The sequence below is a fragment of the Notamacropus eugenii genome, chromosome 1, assembly GCF_028372415.1.
Source record: "Notamacropus eugenii isolate mMacEug1 chromosome 1, mMacEug1.pri_v2, whole genome shotgun sequence".
NCBI classification, from domain to species: domain Eukaryota; kingdom Metazoa; phylum Chordata; class Mammalia; order Diprotodontia; family Macropodidae; genus Notamacropus; species Notamacropus eugenii.
The window spans coordinates 293,275,930-293,301,035 of NC_092872.1; the positions used below are offsets into that span (position 1 = coordinate 293,275,930).

Below are 25,106 nucleotides of genomic sequence, written 5' to 3' on the forward strand. Positions count from 1 at the left end.
ACTAATGTATGCTATCTCTATTTTTAAAAAGCAGCTCTTGATGGACAAACAAATGGAATTCCATGGACTGCCAAATCTTTGGAACTGGGCTATTGCCACTTCTTTAATGTGGTGCACAAACTTTTTCTTATCTAATATGGAGAGCTCCATCAGTTTACAATTTGGGAAAAACAATAATATGAATTAAAGACTTAGCCTAGATACACATTCCTTTAAAAAAAAAAAAAACAACTTTTAAGGTATGTTTTGGGGGTGGGGTGGAGAAGAGTGTAATTGTGGATTGGCCTTGCCAGTTGATTCAGTGCTTTGCCTGTAGTAAAGGGAAGAATATTTTGTGAGCCATCCTTCTTATACAAAAGCTGTTCAGAAGTTTAAAATATAAATTTCATCAGACCAAAGAGTCCTACCACTTCTCTGCTGCCAAATTTAGAGGATTACTATAATAAGAAAAATAAATGGGATTAAAGAAGAAAATGCCAAACTAACCACTCTGCATGGGTGCAGATCTGAAGTTATATTTTCTTCTCATCCTTCTTTTCACCAACTCTGGGGCTGTGTGATGCTTTTTTCTTTGTTTTCATGGGCCTTTCCTCTTTCCCTGTCACTCCCTGTATGGATAACTCTAAAACTCTTCCTCCCTCCCTTCCCCAACTTTTATATGTGCTTTGTGGGTTTGAAACCCTGGGACATTTGTAGCCTCGTACAATAATAGCGCTCGACTTGTCCCTCCTGTTCCTCCAGGAAAGGAAGTTCTTCAAAGGCTTCTTTGGAAAAGTAAGTTTAATGCCCTGTTTGTGCTTGTTGTATAAGGAGTTACACCCCTGGTTTAGCGCTACATATGTCAGTTTTTAAAAACTTTACAGTAACTTTGGTGTCAGTATTTTACTACTCATAAATCAATCCAAAGATTGCCTTGGACAGTGTGTGTGGACTAAAAAGTAGACCTCAAGTAATGTATTTAATACCTGAATGTCGGTTGATGTCCAAGATAATCAAATATTCCCAGTAGAGCTCAGGAAATGATTTTAAAGTTTTGATCACTCACCTCAAGATTAGTTGTCAAAGGATCTTGACAAAGGGCTTGAACTAGAATGACCTCCAATACCCGTTTGAGGTCTAAATTTATGATCCTCTGTTCCCTGCCCACAATATCATTCATAAGCTAACACAACTAGATCTTCTATTTTTTGTTCAATATTGGAAAAGAAGCAGAGAAGAAACTTCAAGTGAAAATGAGCTCTCTCCCAGATTTTGTCATCATAAATTCAAAACTATTTCCTTTAAACCACATTCAGCCAAAATTAAAATAAAGTATGGAATTCTGAGAGCATCTCTCCAGGAAGCCTGCCATTGTTTTAGCATTATTACCCAAGAAAAATAAGTGTTTAATCATAGCTCATCATGATGATGCCTGTCTTTTATATCATGTCCTTTATGAGGACTTCTCCAAAGATATAACTGTGTAATACTCATTCTTCCTTGTAAGGACTGAGAATATATCATCAGTAAACAGATTCATTTGTGGAATACCATTCTATAGCATATGGAAGTTTCCACTACTTTATTTATAAGACTTTCATCATTTACTTTTGCCAGAGTAGAGCTAGTAGATCATAAAACGTTTCAGAAAAAAAACGTATCATTTGATCTGAATATAAATTTCTGGAATCATTTTAATATGGTCACATAAACTACTTGAGTTGTTAATATAGTAATGTTTTTGAGGAATACATTAAGTTGAGATCCCTTTTCTCAATCAAGAAGTCATCCTCATCATCATTTTATTTTAAAATGTTTTTGACCTAGCTGAAGTCACTTTTACACTGGCTTAATTGAAGTTGATTTTAAGAAATTTGACTAGGGTGATGTAGTTCAACTTTTGCTGGCATTTTGAAAAGAAAGGTCAAATAGTGTGTCTTTGCATGTCACAGGGAAATTTTAGCTAGTAGTTTGACTGTCAGTCATATTAACTCTTCCTTAGTTCATGAGAAGCATGAATGCGGCAGCTAGGTGGCACAATGGAAAGAGTGCCAGGCCTGGAGTCAGAAAGACTCATCTTCCTTAATTAAAGTCTGTCCTCAAACACCTACTAGTTGTGTGACCCTTGGCAACTCACTTAACCCTGTTTGCCTCAGTTTCCTCATCTGTAAAATGAGCTGGAGAAGGAAATGGCCAACCACTCTAGTATCTTTGCCATAAAACCCCAAATAGGATCAAGAAGAGTTGGACATGACTGAAAGATTGACAACAACGAAGTTCCAAGACATCCATGTTTGGAGGGGATCTGATACACATGACATCTTTTTGATTCATCAGACATTTTAGTCAGTCCCTGTGAAGTCCAATGCCAGGATGATAGGCTTTAGATACAAAGTTTAAAAAAAAACCAAAACACCAAACCCAGCCTTCAAGGACCTTACATTGTATTGGGAGATAAAATGCACCCCCAATGGTAAATGAAGTGTTATAGAAAGCTTTTTCAGGTTTTTGATGTTCTTTTCAAAATACAGTTCCTAAAAGCAGTGCCACATTGCTACAGTACACATACAATTTCCCACTTTTAATTTATTACACTTTCCCCACTTTTAATTTATTACACTTAGCTTCAAATAAAATTGAATGGCATAGTTAAGAAGAGGGATTACATTTACATTGGTATTTCTGTCATTTAGCCACCAAACATTTATGAAACCCTTACATATACCAAGCACCATGTTCAGCAGTGGGAATACAAAGAAAAGCATGCATTCTCATGGGAGAGAAAACATGTAACATGTAAATAATTAGGCATATAGAAAATAGATACAGAGGAAGTGGTAGGTAATCTGAAAGAAGGCATTAGGAGTTGGGGGGCCCTGAAATAGCCTCCTACAGAAGGTAGACCTTGAATTAGATCTTGAAGACAGAAATTCCAAAAGGTAAAAGTCAGAGCATTCCAGGCATAGGGGAAAGGCATGGAGAGAGCATGTCCTGTTTGAGGAGCTGCAAAGAAGCCAGTGTTGCTGGACCATAGAGTACACTGAAGAACGTGTACTGTGTAAGAAGACGAGAAAGGTGGGAAGAGCTTGAAATGCCAAACAAATGATGTTATGTTTGATCCTATAAGATCAACGGAATCAAGGAGGTGAATGTTCTTTATGGTCTGCAAATCACTTAACAGATGTAGGCAATTGTTATTCTCTTTATTTAGAAAGATGACAATTGATCTGACCGACAAGTATAAGCAGCTGAGCAGTGCAGTGGATAAAGCACTGGGCTTGGAATCAGGAAGACTCTTTGTGAGTTCAAATTTGGTTTCAAGTACTTCTAGTTATGTGACCCTGGGCAAGTCTTTTAGTCCTATTTGCTTTAGTTTCTCATCTGTAATATGAGCTGGAGAAGAAAAATGGCAAACTATTCCAGGATTTTTGCCCAGAAAATCTCAAATGGGGTCACAAAGAGCCAAGCACGACTGAAACAATTCAACAAAAAATTATAATTATAGATATAATATATTAAAGTGTTGTATTTTCTGATTTGTATTGCATTGTACTATCTGGTCATTATTTTGTGACTTGAAAGGGACAGGCCCAAAAAAACTATATTTGTTTCACTTCTATAAAGCTAATTTGCAAAGGGTTTTTATGAAGTAAGACAAAAAAAAGTACATTTCAACCACACATTTCTAGGAACTCAACTTTCCAAACTTTTTGACATTAAAGTTAGCATCATTTTCTAAAAAATTTTCATCCCTACTAAACTAATCATGCTAATATTTACTAGATAAAGCTATTTACAATTTGGGTAAAATGTTGGAACACTGCTTTTGAGGATGTTTTCAAGAGAGCTTTTCTGAAAGAAATTCTCATCATAATTCTCATAATTTTTTGGGAAAAAATAATGAATTTTTCAAGGAGTTTTTTTTTTAACCTTGCTTAGTAAATAGGTGAATCTTCATTTTATGATGAAGCATGATTTTAAAAGGAAGGTTTTCATCCTAAACTTTTTAAACAGATAATCAGCATAGCTAAGAGGTAGACTGCTCAAAAAGAACACCCAAATTCTAAAGATCCTTGAATCGCTTGTGTATTGGTGAGAGTGGAAAATGAACAGGGCTTTATAATATATGCCAAGGGTGACTAAATTGCAGTTGTTAATTACAGGAATTGCCGCTCCTAGTAGTTCAGAAATTGTAATCTGAAGGTATTAAAATGAGAAGGAAAACAGATACTTACAAAGACATAACTTCTAACACATTCCTATTTATAAAAAGGTATTTGCTACAAAGACATAGTGAATACTTTTTTATAAATAAGAATGTGTTAGAAGTTTTGAACTCTTCATCCTGATCCCAACTTACTTTTGCTAGGAGTCCCAGGCCTGCCTCCTCTCTCCTGAGCAGCCTCCTGGCCCTGCCTAGTCCAGCTTTCTCTTGTTCCTAGGGATAATACTGATATTATAAGTTTCAGCAGATATAAATGAATTTAGGTTTTGCCATAGAGCTGTGCTGTACCTAAGTTTTCTTCTATCTGTAATAAGATTATATTTAATTTTAGTATTTAATTCTTTAATTTCTTTCACCTAAGAATCTCAGTTTACTTTATGGCTGTTAACTAAATCCTCTTAATGTCCTAATATTGAATATTATCATGTTTTTCATATTCAGGTTTTCCTCTTCTGAAAACTGAAGCATGTTAATTTTAAGTGAATAATAAGGGGTTATAGAAGTGGTCAGATGCAAAAATGAGCTTAAAGGTATTAGAAACCATGGACTTTGAGGTTCTATGATTAAGAAATTTTGGCATATTCCTTATTCAGCAGCGATAAATTTATTAAATTCAGTATCCTCAATTTCTCTACATACAGAACAGAATTTTATTTTATTTTTTAGGCTCTACATCATATACATTCTTAATAAACATTTTCACATTAGTCATGTTGTGTAGAAGAATTAGAATGAATGGGAGAAAGCCTGAAAAAGAAAAAACGCAACAAAACAAAAAAAGAGCAAATAGTCGGCTTTGATGGAGATTATATTTCTAAACCTATTTCAGAAGTTAAGAAAATTCCAAATCAAAGGCTCAAAGAATTATTTGCTTAAATCTTTTCCCTTTCTTTGTGTGCCTAGCACTTAGCACAGTGCATGACACACCATAGGCACTTAATAAATGTTCTGTGGCTAACAGAGTTAGCCATGCATACATACATTAATAAGATTTTTCTGAATACATCATTTAGCCATACTCTCGGTAGCATCAGCTGTGGCATTTATAATCTTGGCCTTCTGGAGATTGTTGTATGCAGGTAAATCTGAGAGCCTAAGATATACATATGCACATGTGCACAAACATGCAGGTCACACGCACACACACACACAAATTATTGCAAAATATTCACCTGGTGCATTTAACTTGAAGTATATTGTTGGTAATTTTTGTTTATTTGAACACTCCAGCTAAAATCCTCCTGTAATTCCCTATCGGTCTCAGACTAATTGGGCAAGCCACCTAACCTCTGTTTGCCTCAGTTCCCATAACTGTAAAATGGAGATAAAAATATCACCTCCCTCCCAGAGCTGTGAGGATCAAATGAGGTAATAATTAGAAGGCACTTAGCACAGTGCCTGGCACGCAGGAAACGTTACACAAATGTTAGCTATTACCTTTTATAACCGTGGCACAGAGTGACACTGGAGAACAGCACAAGCTAAAAAAGTCTTGGAAAGGCAAATGCTTATTTTGTCAGGAATGGTCTAACAGTTTGGAGAGGCTCATCACCAAGTTGGCATCAAAATGATGAACTTTGCAGCCACAGCAGCTCTCAAAGACCACCTGCTATGTTACAGAACAGTTGTGGTCTGTATTTTTACTTTCTCCATACCAGTGAAATCACCGATGCTTGTAGTACTGGAAAAGCTGAATCATAACATTCTCTAAGTATCATTTCTATGTTGTGAGAAAGGTCTGGAAAATGAAATTCTTTGTTCCAGGTCACAGTTTTTTAAACTTTTTTTTTTAATTTATGAAATAAAACAAGCATTTCTATAATAGTGTTTTAAACCCATCTACCTGTGTAACCTGTTGCATTGAAAAATATTTATTCTTAGCTTTCTTAATAATTCAGGACAAAGTCAATAGTAAGAAGCTAAGTCCTTCAGCCACTTTATTTTAGTTTTTGTTTCTAATAAAATCTGAAAACTACATTATAAACCAAGGGAAACTTGTTTCCCTATCACTTGGGTTTTCCATTCTTAGGGAATCTTAGAATTTGTCTGAGATCAGTGTGTGCACTGCTGTGCCTTAGATAAAGTTTTGCTGTGTACTCTTAATATGTCTGAATTACAGTGAGCAGAGGATTGTTCAGTGTGTCACCATGATCATTTTGTTGGAAGTCACCAGGCCTTAGTTTAAGAGTGGCCAGAATGAGTTCTATTTTGTTACCTCTGGCTACTGCCATGCCAAACATTGTTTTGCTCAAATCATTGTCTTTGTGGTATTTTGTGGCTATTGCCACAAATAGAAAATAGAACATTAGAAATAGCACATTATGTTATTTTACTATTATGAAGTGGAACATGTTTTGTTTTTTTAAAGTATGTCTGTAGTTTTTCTTTTAAAGACCTTCATCTTCAAGTTCAAAGGTGTAAATGTTTCATGAGGTGCCTGGCTACACACATTCTTAAATCAGTTTTTCCAGATTATACTTTGGATCACTTAAAGGCATTATTTTCTATGGTGAGAGGACCATAGTTCAGTGGGGCTTAAAGTGTGTCATAATAACTCACAATATGTTCATCTTTAAAATGAAAATACTTCTTTTCTCGAAAATGCTTGGCCTCTATCAAAAGAACAATGTTAACTTCTAATCCTTCAGTTAGAGAAATACTGCACAGTACCTTTCTTATTAGTTGCGTATGTAACTCAAGTTTACTTGTTTCTGGTAACTTTATATGTAGCAGTTTCTGCAAGTTCTCTTCTATATTTCTAAGACAATTTGGAAAAGATAAGCTAAAAGTTTTCCTCATACACAAGCTTAAGAATCATTTTTTTCCAGGAATGCACCTACCTATGAGTTACTCAACAGGAATCCAAACTTTTTGTTACAATGTGGTTGGTGAACCATGGAATCCTTCAGAAAACGTTGTGCTATTTTCTCTCTAGTGAAGGGCAGAAACTCAGATATTTCATATAAAAACCCAGTGGGTGATGTGGGAGAATGTGAACTTGGAAAAATAGATTTTCCAATTGCTGTTGGTGCTATTGCTTTTTATATATATCAGAACATATATTCCAAAGAATAAAACAAAAATAAGAATCCAGAAAGAACATATCTAATAAAGTAAAAAAAGATTAGCGTCATACAGGAAAGGGTGTGGGAATTAAAATAGCAGCAAAAAGGAAAAGGGAGGGTACACCAGACACTCCCTCATTTAGGGAAAAAGAACCAAGTCCATTCCCCAGTAGATAAGTGGTCAAAGGATGTGAACAAATGGTTTTCCAAAAAAAAATTACAAACTATAAATGACTCCTGAAAACATGCTTCAAGTCACTTGTGGTAAGGCAAATTCAAAATAAAAATGGCTCCAAGATTTCACTTCACTCCATGCAAATGAAAAAGGTGGGAATAGTTTTGGAGGGGCTGTGGGAAGACAGTTACACTAATGCCCCACGGGTGGAGCTTTGAGGTGGTCTGTGGATTTCGTTTTGGAATTATGTGATAAAAGTAACTAAACTATCTATATATCCTTTGGCCCTGCAGTCTCTCATTATTAAATGAGTACTACAAGAAAGTAAAAGTCAGAAATGAAGCAAAAATATTGCCGCACTCTGTAGTAAAGACAATTGGAAACAGAGAGGGGACCCATCTAGAAAGAAGTGGCTAAAAAGACTACAGTATAGTGTAACATTGTAGTTGTACAATAAGAGATTATAAATATTAGGGTACAGAGAAACATAAGAAAGTTCACATGAACTGATGCAGAGAGGTATAGAGAATCAAAAGAAGAGTCTATGACTACAACAAAGGAGAGGAGAAGCTCACTGAGAAAAGTACACTCGAGTCATGATAGAAAAAGCCAGCAAAGATCCTGCAGAACAGGTAATGAAACATCTCATCCCTCACTTGAAGGAATGCAAAACTAGTAAGGCAGACTCTTGTCAGCTCTGGGCTTTAAGTCAGATGTTTTTGTCTTATGTGTTCAGTCTGAAGGGAGCATGGAAAAGGACTATGGCACCAATGAAACACATTTTGAGAAAAAGAACTAACAGGTTGACAGAGACAGCAATCCAGAGCTTGCCATAAGGAGTTAATTAGGATAGACCTTAAACCCCAGTGAAAAATAGTCCTCCCTCCACCTTAGGCATGATGCCTCCAGGCCCCTGGAGATAGAAGGAGGAAGGAGGTATAAATATAGTGAAAGAAGTCCTATATCTCATAGCTCTGGAGAAATTTCTGAAAAGTTATCTTTTTAAATTGCACTGTCTCAGACTCTTTAAGAGTTGTAATATTACTTTTCACATCAGAAAGCTTTAGTGAAAGATGCAAGATAAAACTGAAGATTTCATTCTGTGTCCTGTAGTAGAGATGTAAATTCTATTGGTTACCTTTATCTAGGGCTGTTTGCTCTTTGATTCTTCAAAAAATCTTCCTTAGGTCCTGAGAGTGAAGGACAATATGATAATTCTGTATGTCACATTCTTGCCATTTCATTGTGAATTCACCTTTGACAGTAGAATGAGGATGGTCTCTTTTATACCTTCTGGGTTAAGCATACTTCATTGTGGGGTCCAGTCAGTATCAAGTTGGTGAACTTCTGTTCCTACGTTAGAAAATTCTGTTTCCAGATGTATTGTCATCCCTTTCTGTATGTATTTTGGAGAAAAAAAACCAAAACAAAACCTGAATTCTTTCCCCATGGTGTGCATGTGCCTTAGTTTGAGACTAGGGACATTTGCAAAGCTTTCTCTTCCACTTTGTCTTGTAGGCTGCAGTCACTTCTCTGCTCTGATGACCAGTTGATACGCTGCAGCTGGGGTTTCCCAGCACTGCATAACTGCTTCACATAATTTGACATTGTGCCCTTGTGTTTGTAAGGCCTTTTTTTTTTTTTTTAATGTCTGCCCTATTACTTTGTGGTTGCCCCCATTTTAGGGCTGTGATCAGAGTATTCTGATGTTTTGTCCATACTTTCAGTTCAAACCACCACTGTGGCTTCTTCACTGGTTTAGAATGAATGCTACTACCTAATTGGTAGTCTGAGTAATAAGGTCCTTTAAGTCTTTTCTCTTCATTTTATGTAAAGGTAGCTTGTAGGTAAGTTGATCAAGAAAAATAATTAGGTGATCTCATTCAAATAAGATTTCATTTCTCAAGAGCAGCACACTCAGAATTCATCTAGTCCCATCCCTAACTGAATCCTTTTTTATAGCATCCCTGACAAGCAGTCATCCAAACTCTGTTTGAAGACTTCCAAAGACAGGAAATTCACTCCCTGATGAGACAGACCCATTATACTTTGGGGCAGTTTTGATTGTTAGGAAGGTCCATTTTACTTGAAGGGAGCCTAAATCTACTTCTCTCTGACTTCTTCCCGTGTATCTAGTTCTTCCCTCTCCATCCTAAAAAAACAATTTTCGTTCCTCTTCCAGGCGGCAAATCCTTTAAAAACTTGAAGCCACCTAATATGTCTTCTCTAAGTTAGTCTCTTGGCTAAACAACTCCAGTCTTCTGTGGATCTTCCTAAGGCATGTTCTCCAGTTCCTGTTATTCTGATCACTCTAGGCTATCAGTATCCTGCTGATATGTGGCAGCCAGAACTAGAGAAGGTACTCTAGATACTTGATCTGATCAGTGCCATCACATCCCTTATTCAAGAGCCTCTTCTCTCAGTGCAGCCAAGGCCTGTGTTAGCTTTTGACTTCTGTGTCACACTGCACTCATTCAGTCCGCTAAAATCCACTGCCCTCTTCAGCACAAACTGTGGTCATTGTGCCTTCCCCATATTGTTCTTTATTCCTGTTAAATTTCTTCTTATTAGATTTGGTCGATTATTCTAACTGGTGGAGTTTTGGGGTCTTTTAAAACCTAGCACTTATTATTCAGTGAGGTTTGCTCTCCCTTTCCAAAGTTCCAAAACTTGCCCCTGCCATTTATTAGCTGTGTGATCATGAGTTAGTCAGTTTTTTCTTGAATACAGTTTTATTCATCTGTAACAGGGTGATAATCATATTGGTGCAGTCTGCTTTACAAGGTTGTTGTGAGGAAAGTGCTCTGTAAAACTTTTAAGTACTATATAAGTGTGAGCAGTGATTGTAATTGCACCTGGAGTACATCCCAAGTGTGCGCTCATCAGTTTATATTATTGTTTAAAAGGGAAAACAACTAGAATCCAGCCAGTTGGCCTGTAATTCCTCTAGGGTTTTTTTAACGTTTTGAATGGGGCATAACTAAAACATGTAACATAATTTCATACCAGAAGCAACAGACTGAAAAGGATAGTATACTGATCTTTTATTATGATGGTTAATCCAAAACTTTTTTTAATTTCAAATTCTTTATTGGGGAAAGAAATGATCCAGAAGCCTGGGATTAATTTGCTACATACAGTTCCCTCTCTAAAGCCAACAATTCTCTAACCTGACCTTTTAGCAGCTATTTTGTGTTCCTTCCTGATACCCATATTGGAACCAACTTTTATTCTGTTCATAAAATTACCAATGAATTTCTCATATGTTCAGGACAGGTTTTATTTGTGAATTGTACATATTCTTTTCTCCATTCAAGGTTAATTCTAGTTAAGCAATTTACTGATTTGGTACTTTACAGTAAATCTAATACTTGCTTTCGCTTACTCCAGTGTCAGATTATTTAAATTGTCAGTTGATTGCTTCTTTTAAGCAGATAGTACTTAAGGTAGGAAATAATTTTAAAAGCCAAACATCAAAACATTTAGCAAGAAAAAACCATGTCCATTTGAAAGTCACAGCAAACTGAATTCCGTTTTCTGTTATTGACCCACATGTTGACATGATTGCTTGACAAATGAAGTTTGGTGGTTTAAAGTCTGAATCAATCAAAGCCAAACTTTTCCATTCCATACAGACCATATTTTATAGAATGATTACCTCTAGATTGTGAATTTGTATTGTTTCTTAATTTTATTGACTCCAGTCTATGTTAACTCCACCCAAGGCTTTGATATCAATATGTTGGTAAAATAGAAAGTGTTGAGACAGTGATGTTAATTCTTAATGTCTCACATCTACATTTCTGCTGCCACTTTTCTAACTTTTCCAATACTTAGGGTGTCAAGTGTTCTAAAACAAAATATGTTTATACCATTAAGTATTCTCAGAGTCTTCATTCTAAATGCAAAACTGTTGTATCTGTCCTTGGATACTTTTCTTCTGGATCCTGCGGTCAGCTGACTTTAATTTGACTCCCTCTGTATTGGTCACTTTTAGAAAAGCATTACTTATGACAATAAAAGGAAATACTATCCTTTTGGGACATAACATAAATTATAAGGGGCAACCAAGTGGCATAGGGGATAGAGCCTGGAATCAGGAAGATTCTTTTTCCTGAGTTCAGATCTGGCCTCAGACTGTTACTAGCTATGTGACCCTGAGCAAGTCACTTAATCTTGTTTGCCTCAGTTTCCTTCTCTATAAAATGAGCTGGAGAACGAAATGGCAAAGCACTCCAATGTCTTTGCCAAGAAAACCACAAATGGGGTCATGGAGAATCCAGATGTGACTGAAAAACAACTGAAAAAAAATTACAAAACTGATGTTTCACTAATTTGAGTTTGAGATGGATTGAAGATTGTGGCTTTGATCCATTACTGTGAGATACAGTGCTTAGGATGGATTGACTGGTGATCTAGTTCAGAGCTGGAAGATTAAAATACAATCAGAGATCCTGTTTGTCCAGAATAACCTGGGCCCAAGTTCAGCTGTAGGACAAAACATCTAAGGTAGCAGATACTAGGCAGACTATAGTGACTGAATGAGAATTTAAGAACAGGGCTGAACAAGAAAAATTCCATGAAATTGTTAGGATTTTGTGGCAGACCAAGCCCTGTATTGACAAAGGAATAGAACTATGGAAATGTTTTTTGTTAGAAAGCACATAAGTATGTTCCCTATTACAATATGTACCATTTCTAAGATAACCTAGTAATGACACAAAAGGATATGTTTAGGACCGTATTTCCCCCCATATACAGGGAAACCGGAGTGTTATCTGAGTAGAGATTGGTTTTATGCCACTTTATAATTTCTCTTTTTGTCCTTGTGACAGTATCCTTTTATGAAGTTGACCTACTCTATTTCCAGTCACCACTTCATATTATTTTCTTTGTACCCCTTAAAGCAGGTAAGAAAATTGACATTGCAGACCCTCCCATTGCCTTTCTTTCAGAGAAACCATATGCTAGCCTAGTCTTGAGTGTGCCTCTGTATCCCCAAATCTAATTTTTCCTGCAGCAAAAAAATGAAGTTCATATTGTATTAAAGATACATTTGCAACAACTGTTTTCAAATGATCTTCTTGAACCACTAGTTGCACTATCTATTTGATGCTCAGTTAAAAATGGACAAACATTTCTGTGCTAATCTTGAAAAAATTAACTATTATTAACTCTTTTGCTGATAAAAAGAAAATGTTGACCTATAGCATTAAATCTATGATGCTATGATAAAAGCACAATAACTAACAGTTCTTGGGCATTACAATGTTGATTTAAAATGATGCTGTGATACTGCCACACACACTGGAGGCATTAGGGGTTTGGGGCTGGTCAGTGCCCAAATTTAGGCCTGGTATGTTGTTACCTATTTCATTTACATACATCTTTAGAAGCTACTTGTGGTGTAACTCCTTATGTATTTAATGTGTATCTTACTCTTGTTTTTTCTTGGTTGATGTTTGAAAATGGGTGAAGAATCTAACCTTGAGTTCTTTGCCCTTGACTGAATGTGATAACCTGGTTTTGATTCCACCTGTCCCCTCTTCCCTTTACTTAATTTTATCTTATTGTTTTGCATTGTGTTTCTAAATTACTGGCTTTGGCTTGGTTTTCCCTGAATGTTTTTGCAGTCTGGTTTGAGTATCTGGCTTTGGGCATCCCTCCTGAACTTGGACTCCATCTGCACTTATTGTTGTGGTTCTTGGAAAACACAGCTGGTTTTTTTTTTCCTTCAGGAAGGTGACACTGTTTGCTAATATTTTATATGTGTATATGTCTTTCTCTTGTCTTCTCTTGAAAGACTGGAAAAAAGGCCGTGAAAGCAGTCCTATGGGTTTCAGCAGATGGACTCCGAGTTGTGGATGAAAAAACTAAGGTTAGATTTGTCTGGACTTATTTGTAATCATTTGTGTGTTGTGTGTTCTCCCTAGTCATCAGGTCTAATTTCATTAAGCTGTACATCCTTACTGTACATTCTTCTGCTTTGTCCAAAGTGCAGCCCTCTGAGGGAGTTTTAGCATGCATGAAGCCAATTTAGTTACTCATTACCCCCTTAAAAATGCAATTTTCACAGCAGTACACTTCTGGCTTGTTGCACATGACAGAGCATGTTGACTCTGCTCAACATTAGCAACATTAGCACTTAATGTTAAAATCTGGGTCTTTTTGTTCTTATATATAACAAAGCTTTTATCTACCAAAAGTTTTGCTTGAGTAATGACTAATCTGAACAGTATGTTTTGACAAGTAATATTTAAATTGATGAACCTACTTTTTCACCAGAAGTCTCTATTAAGACAAATCTCATGAACCTGATTCATTTAATAAACATTTATTTAGGTTCCATAAATTATGTAAGTACTCTAGGCAGCATTCACTATATGAGAGAAAGTAATGTCACAGGACTGGACTTAACTTTGACATTATGTGGCTGTGGGTATGGAGGATAGGGAAGACAGACTCTACCTTAAGGGCAGAATTATTACAAAGATAAAAGAAATCTTGAATAAAAATCTCTCAAGAAAATGGCCAAAGGCTAGGAATTTTTTAGCTTGAACGTGACCTCTGCAATTAATGAAACCTAGAAATTACCTTTGCTCTGGAAGAAAGGGAGAAAAGCTGAAGAGCACTTTTTATCACATGGTTTTAACTTGCCTAATTTGGTTTATTATTTAAAATTTTTATGACCAAAATTGTTAGTGTTTTATCACTTTTGAGGAGTTTACTCTCTCCCCCATACTAAAACTAAAAATAAAGAGTAACCTTAGAAGAATATGGTTGCTAGCTTTAGCAGTCATTTTGTTTGGTTTTTAGGTAAGAACGTGAGTATTTTTCTCTATGCCATCCTGGAAGGGCCATTGCCTCTCTTAGAGTGGTAAAATACATTGCTTTACAGTTGGGGTGTGTGGTGCTGCTCCCTGCTGGCCCAGTACAGCATTACCAGTGGTTTTACTCAGACAGTAAATCCAGTGATATTAGTATTGTTGTCAGTGTCTATACCAAAGGAAATAACTATTTTCCCAAGCTATCATGAGACTGTCTCCCTCAGGTACGAATGGACATGGTTCTAGACCTCACATGTTTGCTTTTAAGGTATTTCTTCTTGAAGTTCATTTTTAGGAAGCCATTTGATAATGTGTTCCTTAAAGAATTCATTGAATGTTTTAGTCTGTGGAAAACTTGTTAAAACAATCATAAAAATTAAAAATTCAGGTTCCTAAGGAAGAGAAAAGGGGAAAATCAAGCTCCAAAGTACAGTGCACATCAGGAAGACAGATTTTTATAAGCTCAAAGAAACTTTGGGATCATATGGTGCTATGGAAAGAACCCTGAAAATTTGCAGTTCAACCCTGAGTCTGAATCCCATCTCTACCTCTTTGTGCCTGTGTGACCTTGGGCAAGGCTTTGAATCTTTATAAGGGGGCTGGACCTTGAAGGTTCCATCTACCTCTAAATTTATGATCCAAGACTTGCCACCAAATATGAGGATCCAGGGCAGGAAGATGAATTCAGCAAATGGACAGAATGATGACCTAAAGTCAAACTTAAGAAAACTAAAGCAATAAAAGAGATAACAGAGGTAACTGACCAATCCACAAGCATTAAAATGTGGCATAGTAGATAGAGAACTGGCCTTGAAGCCAGGAAGACACGAGTTCAAGTGCTGCCTCAGACTGTGACTTGTGTAAGTTGCTTAGCTTCTTGGTTCTCTAGGTAAATCTTTAAGAATGTAAATTGAGAATGTGCTGACCTGCACTACCAGAGGGAGTTTCCTTAGCCAGGAATTCTCTATACCTCACTTCTGCTGTGCACCAGGCACTGGGGCTCAGAGCTAGGTTTACAAAAACAAAAATGAAATGGTTCTTGCCTTCAAGTTGCTTGCAGTTTGTTGGGGAAGAAAATATGTTCACAAATGTATACAAAATAAATACAAGGTAAATTGGGGAGTACTAGCAGAAATTAGAGGGATTAGGGAGGGCTTCATGTGGAAAGGTAGCTTTTTGAGCAGTTTGAAGGAAACAATGTATTGTAAGAAGGGGTAGAGTGAGTGCATTCCAGGCATGGGAGACCAGCTGGTACAAAGGCAAAGGGATAGAGATGAACTGTAATGTTTGAGGGACAGCAAAACTTGGCTATATTTATGCTTGTAGACAGCAGTGGAGGAATTAGTCAGTAGGGAGAGACTGAAGAGGCGAATAGGATGGAAGTGGGGATGATTTGGGGCTCAATCTGCTTAGAGAAGATGAGAGGAAATGGCATCAGAGGAACATGTAGAAAGATTACTATTGCCAAAAAGAAGCATCACTTCTTCATCAGAGAGTGGAATAAAGGAGAGAACGGAAGATGAAAAGGCATTCCAAAATGTCAACAAAAAGAAAGGGAGTAATAGTAAATGATGTCTTATTTTATCAGTGAAGTATGAGGAGGCATGGTCTTCACCTGGTAGGATGGGGTAAGGGGAACGTGTGGGAAACTTAAAGAGATGAGAAGGTTTGAACAATCTTTGTGGATGGTGGGATAGAGAATCAGAGAGGAGTAAAAGCCTTGTCTTAATAATAGGATTCTTTTTTTGAACTCTGTAGTGAAAAAGTAGTTAATTTTTTTTTAAGTCCTTTGGCAGGGAAGGAAAAGTCCTGGAAAACTACCTCCTAATCTCTCCCCCTAAAATCCAAACAACTGTGGCCATATAATAAAATGAATAAATTTCCTATGTAGAACCAGGGAGTGTCAAAATGGAAGGAAAATTGCCCTTAAAGACAAAAGTGCTTATCAAACCTGGCTTTACTTAATCACTTTCCTTAGATTATTTGCAGATTTAACAAAACAATTTACTAACTATTGTTTCTGAGGAATATGAAGCAAACAAACAGAAGACTGGAAAGGGGCAAGTATAATATTCATCTTGAAAAAGAAAAAGGACCTTTCAGCTCAACAATGGTACTTGGAGAAATACTACCCCAAAAAATCATCAGATAAGTCATACACCCTTACTTAAAGAGCACAAGCTATTTGGCACTAAGGCTATATGGTAAGCCAGCAATTCCTGTCAAGCCAAGAATGAACTTTCATTCTTTTCTATGAAATCTAGGAAGAAGGGGAGAAATGTTATATAATCTAACTTTGCTAACATTTTTTATTTTATATCAAACAACTTTTATCATAAAGTTAGAAAGATAGTATTTTAAGCCATTTCAACAAATTAGTGTTCTACAAGACATCTCTAGGGTCCCTTGAATGTGATGTCAAAGCGGATGTTCTTTTGGTTTGTGTCTCTCATAATTGCCTTTCCCTCCACCCCAGCACCTCAAGTATTAAAATTCCAGATTATAGAAAATAATACAAGAAAGTTTTATTAGTTCAACATTTTAAAAACTATTTTAGATCATACTGTCAGTCTCAAAACGAAGTTGTTAATAGCTTAACATCAGTTTAGAGGAATATGAACCCATGGAAATCATCACTAACAAAAATCTGAGAAAGAAATTCAATTTACAGTCGCAACAAAATGTTTCAAATAACTGGGCAATAACCTACCAAGACAAGCATAAATCCAACATAAATGTAACTATCAAACAACTTTAAAAGTAATAAAGAAAAAATGAAATAATTGGAGATATGTTGAATGACAAAAATTGATCACATTCTAGATTATAGAAAAATTGGAAATCTTTTATAAATAAAATCAAGAAGCCATCCATTTTGCATGGTATATATTAGTTGAATTTCCTGATCCTTTTTTTAAAAAAATCTTCCTTCTTGAAGCATTGAGCTGACTGAAATGATCTCTTAGTCTCTTGTAGTTCTACAATTCTCTTTATTTTAATATGTGTGTGTAATATATATGTATAGGATGTTCCAAAAAATGCAGTTTTAAACTTAGTATTAATAATAATAGCTTTAATAACTTAAAACTTCATTAAGACTTGTGGGACACCCTATATTTGCACATACATATGTATGATTATAAATGTGTATAAAATAAAGATTGGGGTACTCACCTTTGTTGGGTCATGGAGCACTTTGACAATGTGATAAAGTATATGGGATGGACATCTCAGAATCATGTTTTTAAAAGCACGAAATAAAATACATAAGATTATAAAGGAAGTAAATTATATTGAAATGATGATGTACTTTTCCCCCATCCAAACTCATGGAACCTTTAAAACCTATCCATGGATCCAAATTAAGAACCCCTGGTCTAGATAACAAAGCATTTTGTTTTTATATCATTGTTATTTTAAAGTAATTAGTTTTTATAGATACTAAATATAAGCTATATATAGACACAAGCACAAATTGGATAATGTTAATCTATTGCTCACAAAAATTTCATAATTTCTCCCTGTGATGCTCTTATCCTACCTTTCATATGCCCTAGAAAATGAACGTCTCCTTTCCTTTGACTGGGTAGATAGTAGGCAGCCAGATTTCTGGACACATTCTGCTTTATTCCATATTAGAGGAAGATCCAAATGTTTTAGAGCTTTGAATTTGAGTATTCTAAAATGAATAAAGCCTTTCTTTCCTTGTGCTTCAATTTTCTAGGACCTCATAGTTGACCAGACAATAGAGAAAGTTTCTTTCTGTGCCCCAGACAGGAATTTTGACAGGGCTTTCTCTTATATTTGTCGGGATGGCACTACGCGACGTTGGATTTGCCATTGCTTCATGGCCGTTAAGGACACGGTGAGTTTTGGCAGTCTGTTTTTTCATAATTGCATCTAGAAACTGGGCTTTCCCCAAATTTGGTAAGTCATGAATTTCCCTTCCAAAAACACAGTTAAGAAACTAGATGTTATGTAGCTACTAATGATAACAGTGCCCAAACATAACTTTCTTCTTCCTATTTGGTCAAGTTATCTTCAAATAACCCAGCAACATGTTGAGTAAAGTGAATAATAGACATTCAGTATTAGTCTATAGTCACTGGAGATTAGCTAATGTGCTCATGGTTGTATACATCTCTTTTTTGTATATCTTTTTAAATATATATATATTTTTTTTAAAGAATTAAATATTATTTTATTTTCAATTCCAAATTCTCTCCCTTCTCTTCTCTCCCCCTGCCATCCCTCCCAGAAGTCAAGAGAAACAAAACCAATTACAAATATGTATAGACATACAAAACAAATTTCTGCATTAGCCATGCCCCTACTCACCTCAAAAATAAGCAAGAAAAGGAATGAAATAGAAGAAAATAATCTTTGATCTGTATTCTGAGTCCATCAAGTCTCTTTCTGTAGGTGGATAACATGTTTCCTCTTGAGTCTTTTTTGAAGTTGTGGTTAGTCATTGTGATGATTCAAGTCTTTCAGAGTTGGTTAGCTTTACAGTATTGCTATCACTAATGAGTTGTTCTTTTAGTTTTGCTCGCTTCACTTTGTATCAGTTCATACAAGTCTTCACAGGTTTTTCTGTAACCATCCCCTTCATCATTTCTTACAATCACATATATATCTTTAAATTTGAGTAGCTCATTATTAGAATTTTAGTCTTCTTGAACTTGAATGAAAGTTGGTAAACCTACCTAGGAGCTACTTTGATGAAATTAATAGCAGTTGTAAACACTGTATATAAACTGGCAAAAAAAAAAAAAGAAGCCCTCAGAGGGACAAAAGGATTGAAGTAGTATTTATTTTGTAATAATCAGTGAACCTCTTCTAAAGTGCTGTTCTAATATCTCATCATGACAGAAGTGACATGACCCAGGGATCCTGAAGACTAGGGTAATATGGAAGCTCATAAGCTGGAAAGGCTCTAAGTATAAGCCCAGCTATGTGTAGAAAGGCTCATCATCAGAAAGTTGGCTGCAAAACAGCAAACTATTTTGGCCAAAGCAGCTGATGAAGACTGTCTGTTAAAAAACAAAGGTTTGCATCAGTGCATCCATTTGCATTCATAATCAAATCTTTTGATTCATGCATAAACTGGATTTAAGTAAGGCAGAGTTGCACGAAGTCATTGGCCACACTTTCTCCTCCAAAGTCATCACAGTCCAGTGGCAGGACAGAATCAAAATGCGGTGGATAACCTTGGCATCTGCGATGTGTAACCAAGCTCTAAGTGCTCCACAGCACCTGCTTCAGCTGCTTTCATGGCCATTGGAACAAATTGCTCTCATCCTCCCATTCTGCCAAGGGGAGTCTTCACATGCTTGGGGTAGACACCTGCCTAACTCACCAATGGTTTTGAGACCCCTTGGTTATCCTCAATCTGATTTAGCCTGTCTCCTGAAATGATTTACTGGGGTATGGCTGCTGCACATGCTACAGATTCTTGGAGCCACAGGTGAAAGTTGGGTGAAACAGGTGGACACCAAAGGTGGAAAGCATCCCTGAAAAGGGCTTAGCCACCATCACATCAGTGGTACTAGTTTTCCCCAAACACACCCTACACCTACAGCTATACCTACATTGTCTTAGGAAGATTCTGAAGGATCACCTGGCAGGATAAGGTACCAGACACTGAGGTCCTTACTCGAGCTAACCTGCCAAGCATTCAGACTCTGCTTCAAAGAGTGCAACTCCGATGGGCTCGCCATATTGTTTGAATGCAAAATGTACGCTTGCCAAAAAGACTTTTATGGAGAACTTGCATGGGGCAGGCAGTCACATGGTGATCAGAAGAAGCGATACAAGGACACTCTCAATATTTCTCTTAAGAACTGTGAAATTGATTGTGTGTCATAGGAGACACTGGCACAGGACCACTCAGCATGGCATGCCCACGTCAGAGAAGGTGCTGTGCTTCATGAGCAAAGTAGGATTGAAACAGCTCAAAGAAAATGCAGGAAGCACAAATTTAGAGTATCTACTTCAAATGTTCACGCAGACTATTTGTGCCCTGCCTGTGGTAAAGCATTACGAGTTCGTATTGGTCTGATCAGCCACAGTCAGACACAATGAAACTTGATTCTTCTAGCATAGTGATGTCATTTTGATCCTATTCAAGAACGAAGGACAACAACCATAATCAAATCACAGATCTCTTGAGATACTGAAGTAATAAATAACTAAAAATGCTAAAAGCATTCAGGGAAATTCTGGTATAATAAGCCTGAGGGAAATTTTCAATTTCAGTTTTAATGGCTAACGCTATTATTAAAGGAAGGCAGTTCCTCTTGCAAAATTATCATTTTTTAAGGAACTCCTTCCTGGCTTGAGTTCTATCATTCAGCCAAAGTTAAAGTCAAAGTTCAGATTTTTAAAAATCCAAACAGTAAAGAAACAATCTGACAATTTGTAAAGTCCAGCTGGAAAGTAATGTGGCTACAGGAGCCCAGCCTTGGAGGAAAAATGTTTCTGCTCTTCTGAAACTAGCTTAGCTCAAGCCATTGGTGCCAACCCCAAGGATAATGTGGAAAGAAGAGAGTGGAGGGACAGCATGCTCCTTCCTCATCTTAGACTCCAGAAAAAGCTCAACACTCATTTGTTTTTCATTCTGTCTAGACTTTCAAAATCAGGGTCAATATTTACTCTCATTTAATTTTAGAACAATTTTTACCTCAAAGTCTTTCAAAGTTTCTTTGATTTCCCTAGGAGACTTTTTCTGCTTTTAAAACTTTGGAACTCCCGCGCACAGTCTTCGATATAAATAATAATTCAGCTGCATTCATGTGTGATACAATTCCTAGAATCCCTCAATGTTTTGACCCTTTGTTCTTTATCATTAGCTGAGTGACTGGAGCTATTCAGTTGACTGTCAGATGTCCTAGGCAACTCTGTGAATCGGTATAAGCTACAAACAAGTTGCTCGTCTGCATTGGTTGATAGAGTTTCCAGATTGGGAGCTCCCTACACTGATGAAATACTGGGTTCTGGCAAAAATGCAAAGCAAAAACAAATAACCAAACAAACAAAAACATGTTATACCTCCTTAGCAGATGTATCATTTTGTTGAAGGGATAGATGAAAACTAAATCAGATTCAGTCAGTATCATTCTTTAAGGAGCTGAAGGACAGTTAGTAAGCTCTGCAAATTTTCTTAGGGACGATAGGAAGTTTAGAGCAATAGTCATCTTGTAATGTCTAATAATATGAAATCCATTAAAACTTCTTGTCATTGCTTGACTTTGTGTGTATGTAGAGATGTAGAGGAGGAAGCTGTTCACATGTATAATAAATGGCCTCTAGGAAGGACCCTCTGCCCACAAACATCTTCCTCATTATTGCTGGTGCCTGAAATGGTTCCGTCTCTTCTACGTATTCGTCAAACAACCCTGGATAGGTCATGTGGCCTTTTGGAGCCTTGCTTTCCTCTTTTACAAAATTCAGTGTTATGCTAGATGATTTTAAGACCCCTTCCAACTGTAATGGTTTATGTTTCTGTGAAAATCATTTAACAGGAGACAAAGTGTGACATTCCATAATTAGAAAGTTTACAATACATATTCTCCTTGGAGAAGGAATACAGTAACTTGAATTCATAAAGTTGTATGGTTTTAATTATGAAAATATACATATTTTATATTACTACTACATACACAAATATCTGTCTTAGTACTCATTACTGGGAGCTCTAATGTTCCCAGACTCTACTCCATCCACCCTATAACCTTTTAAGGTAAGGAGGATGTTGAGAACCCCAGCCTCTGCCTAGTCCAGAGAAATTGGCAGCAGGTTAAGACTAAATAGAACTTTAACCACCCACTTCACCTGCCCCACCCCAGGCAAGTCAAGAAGCAGTTGAGTGAACAAAAGCCCAGCATCTCTGGCTTTTGCCTTAATACCCCACCTTATGGAAACTGTTAATAATACACTGTAAATGTAATGAAGGAGCCCAGCTCTCCCACATATACTCCATCAGATATCTAAAGAGGATCACAGATGAAATAACAGTAAAGAAAATCAAAGAGAAGAACAGCTAATCTCCTCTGTCCAGTTCATAAAAAAAAAGATGCTGGAAGAGGTAATACATAAGGAAAGTGAGCTCAAGCTGTAGGAGATAATTTATGAGTCATCCGAATCCCTAAAAACCATGACCAAACAAATGGATATTCTTGTTTGGTGAAAAATGCCCAAATCTGTTAGAATCAGAAAGTCAAGTTTAAAAAAAAGAAAAATCCAGCAATCACCTCCTAAAAGGAATCCCTAACCAAAAACACCCAGAAATTTAATATCCAAAATCCGGACCTTCCAAGTCAAAGAAAAAATACTACAAGCAGCCAAAAAGATTGCAGGTACCAAGAAATCATAGTCAGGATCACACAAAACTTCATGATAATTACATTAGAGAAAAGAAAATCTTGGAATACAGAATTCCAAAAAGTAGATGAAAACTGCTTTTACAAACAAGAAACTTACTCTGAAACACTGAGCACAATTCTCCAGTGGAAATATGGAGCTTTAATAGACTAGAGTCCTTCCAAGCATTCCCAATGAAAAGACTAGAACTATTTACAATCTTTCAATTGTAAACAAGCATGCAAACTGCTTGAAAGAGCAGTATGTGTAAAGATCAGCTTCCATGAATTTAACAGGGACGTCCACTGTCAATACTAGTCTTTCATATAATTTTAGAAATGTTTACTGTAACAATTAGATGAGGAAGTAAACAGAGGCAAAAAGAAAACAAACAGCAATTTTGTGGATGGACATGATGTTTTAGAGAACCCTAAAAATTCAATTAAACTTGATTTAATTAACTTTAGTAAAGTGACAAAATATAAAATACAGCCAAAAAAAATCATCAGTCTTTTTATTACTACCAACAAAATTTAGCAGACAGAGATAGAACAAGAAATTCCTGTCAGAAGAACCAATGGATATATAAGATATCTGAGTGTAAACTTACCAAAACATATATAGGAATTTTGTGAATACCACCACAAAATTCTTTATAAAAACACAAGCAAATTATTGGAAAAATAGTGTTTGTGTATGGTTATGCCTTGCCAAGATAATAAAAATTATAGTACTAGCTAAAGTTAAGTTGCGTGTAGTACCATATCGATTATACTATCAAAGGATAACTTTACAAAACTAAGAAAAACATCAAAACTTCTTCAGGCTATTGTGCAATTCTAAGCTCCCTTTCTCAATCAGATTCCTTTAAAAAGCCATCTACATTGCCTACCTCCACTTCCTTTCCTGTCTTTCATTCCTCAACCCTTTGCATTCTGGCTTCGGACCTAGTCATTCAATTGGAACTATCTTCTCCAAAGTTACCAGTGGTCTCTTAATTATAAAATCTGATTGTCTTTTTCTCTGTTCTCATTCTTCTTGACCTCTGTTGCACTTGAAACTCACCTTTCTTTCCTGTATATTCTATCCTCCCTGGTTTTTGTGACACTGATTTCTCTTGATTCTCCTACTTATCTAACCACTCCTCAGATTATACTTATTTGTAATAAGGGAAGGCTTTTATGGAGTGGTTTAAGGTTATGAGAGGAAGTGGAGGAGAGTGATACTCCTCCAAAAAAGGATAGAAAGCAGCATCAATGAAACGTTTTTTAAAATACAGAAAAGAACAGACGGAATTTCAGAAGGAGACACAATCAGAATTATTTTGGGTCTTCTGTGAGCAAATTAATATGAACTGTTAAATAAAAACAAGCTATGTGTAATAGAGTTTCACAGTGTTGTATACAAACCTTTTTCTGTTCTTTGTGTAAGAAAATGCTTACATTAATTGACATCAAATTCATAATAACAGAATATTTTTCTTTTAGTTACTCAGCTTAAGTAACCAGTTATCAGATAATTTCCCAAAAGCAGGTTTTAATGTGGAAAAACAAGATAGATTGGGCCGCATATGAAATCACTAAACTCTCTGACTGACATTATATAGTTTTGACTCAGTTGACAAGACTTGAATATAATATACAATCAAGTTTTGTTTTTTTTTTTTAATGTGTGGTAGTGCAGGGAGCAAGAGCATTGATCTTTAAAAACTTTAAAAAGCTGTGTGTGTGTGTGTGTGTGTGTGTGTGTGTGTGTGTGTGTGTGTGTGTGTGTCTGACTCTGGAATTGATTTTTGAAGTTGGGCTTGACTGGGTTTCTCATGAATGAGAGAATGCATGGTATAATAGAAAAGTGTGTACTAGGAGATTAGGAGATAAAGGTTATAATCTCAACTCTGTTACTGATTAGCTGAGTAACTTTAGGCAAGTAATTTCGGCTCCCTGGGCCTCAATTTTTTTTATCAGTAGAGTGAAGAAGAATCTAACTCCAGAGTTCTTTGGCCCTCTGATATTTTTCCTACTCCGTAGTTTTTGTGTATTTTTTTCCTCTAGGAGCAGCCTTACCTTCAATTATTGACATATATACCTTTCTTTCTGAACTCATTAAATTTCTGGTGTCAGTATGCATTGGGTTCCTACAACTTGCATTGCATTTTCTGCTATTTGAATTAATTTTTTAGAAGTTCATTCATAAATATCCCCATTGTTATACCTGTTCCATTCAAAGAATCCTGTCTAGGGGCTTGAGCATACCTTTAATGAAGCTTCTACAAAGCCAGCATTAAAAAAGGAGAAGCAATATTCTAACCTTTTAAAAAGATGTTGGTTTCCAACAAATGGTTAAGTCATAATGATCCCTTTATGTGAAACTCACAATTTGTTTCATTACAGATCTTCACTTTCTAAAGTAAAGTAAACCATTAGTAAACCATAGACAGCAGTCAGAGGTGGTGTGTTATACTGAACAGAGAGCAG

The 25,106-nt window shown here is 36.2% G+C and overlaps 1 protein-coding gene across 5 annotated transcripts in view; it reads left to right on the top strand.

Moving 5' to 3' along the window:
* The window catches only part of NUMB (NUMB endocytic adaptor protein), a 172,080-nt gene that overhangs the window by 138,228 nt on the left and 8,746 nt on the right, over positions 1-25,106 (top strand). For 3 of the 5 annotated variants that reach the window (XM_072629189.1, XM_072629192.1, XM_072629190.1), the window contains exons 4-6: positions 742-774; positions 13,248-13,322; positions 17,996-18,136. In XM_072629189.1, coding sequence (XP_072485290.1) covers positions 742-774; positions 13,248-13,322; positions 17,996-18,136 — 249 coding nt within the window. The remainder of the gene's footprint in view (positions 1-741; positions 775-13,247; positions 13,323-17,995; positions 18,137-25,106) is intronic. The other 2 variants (XM_072629191.1, XM_072629193.1) reach the window with 1 other exon arrangement.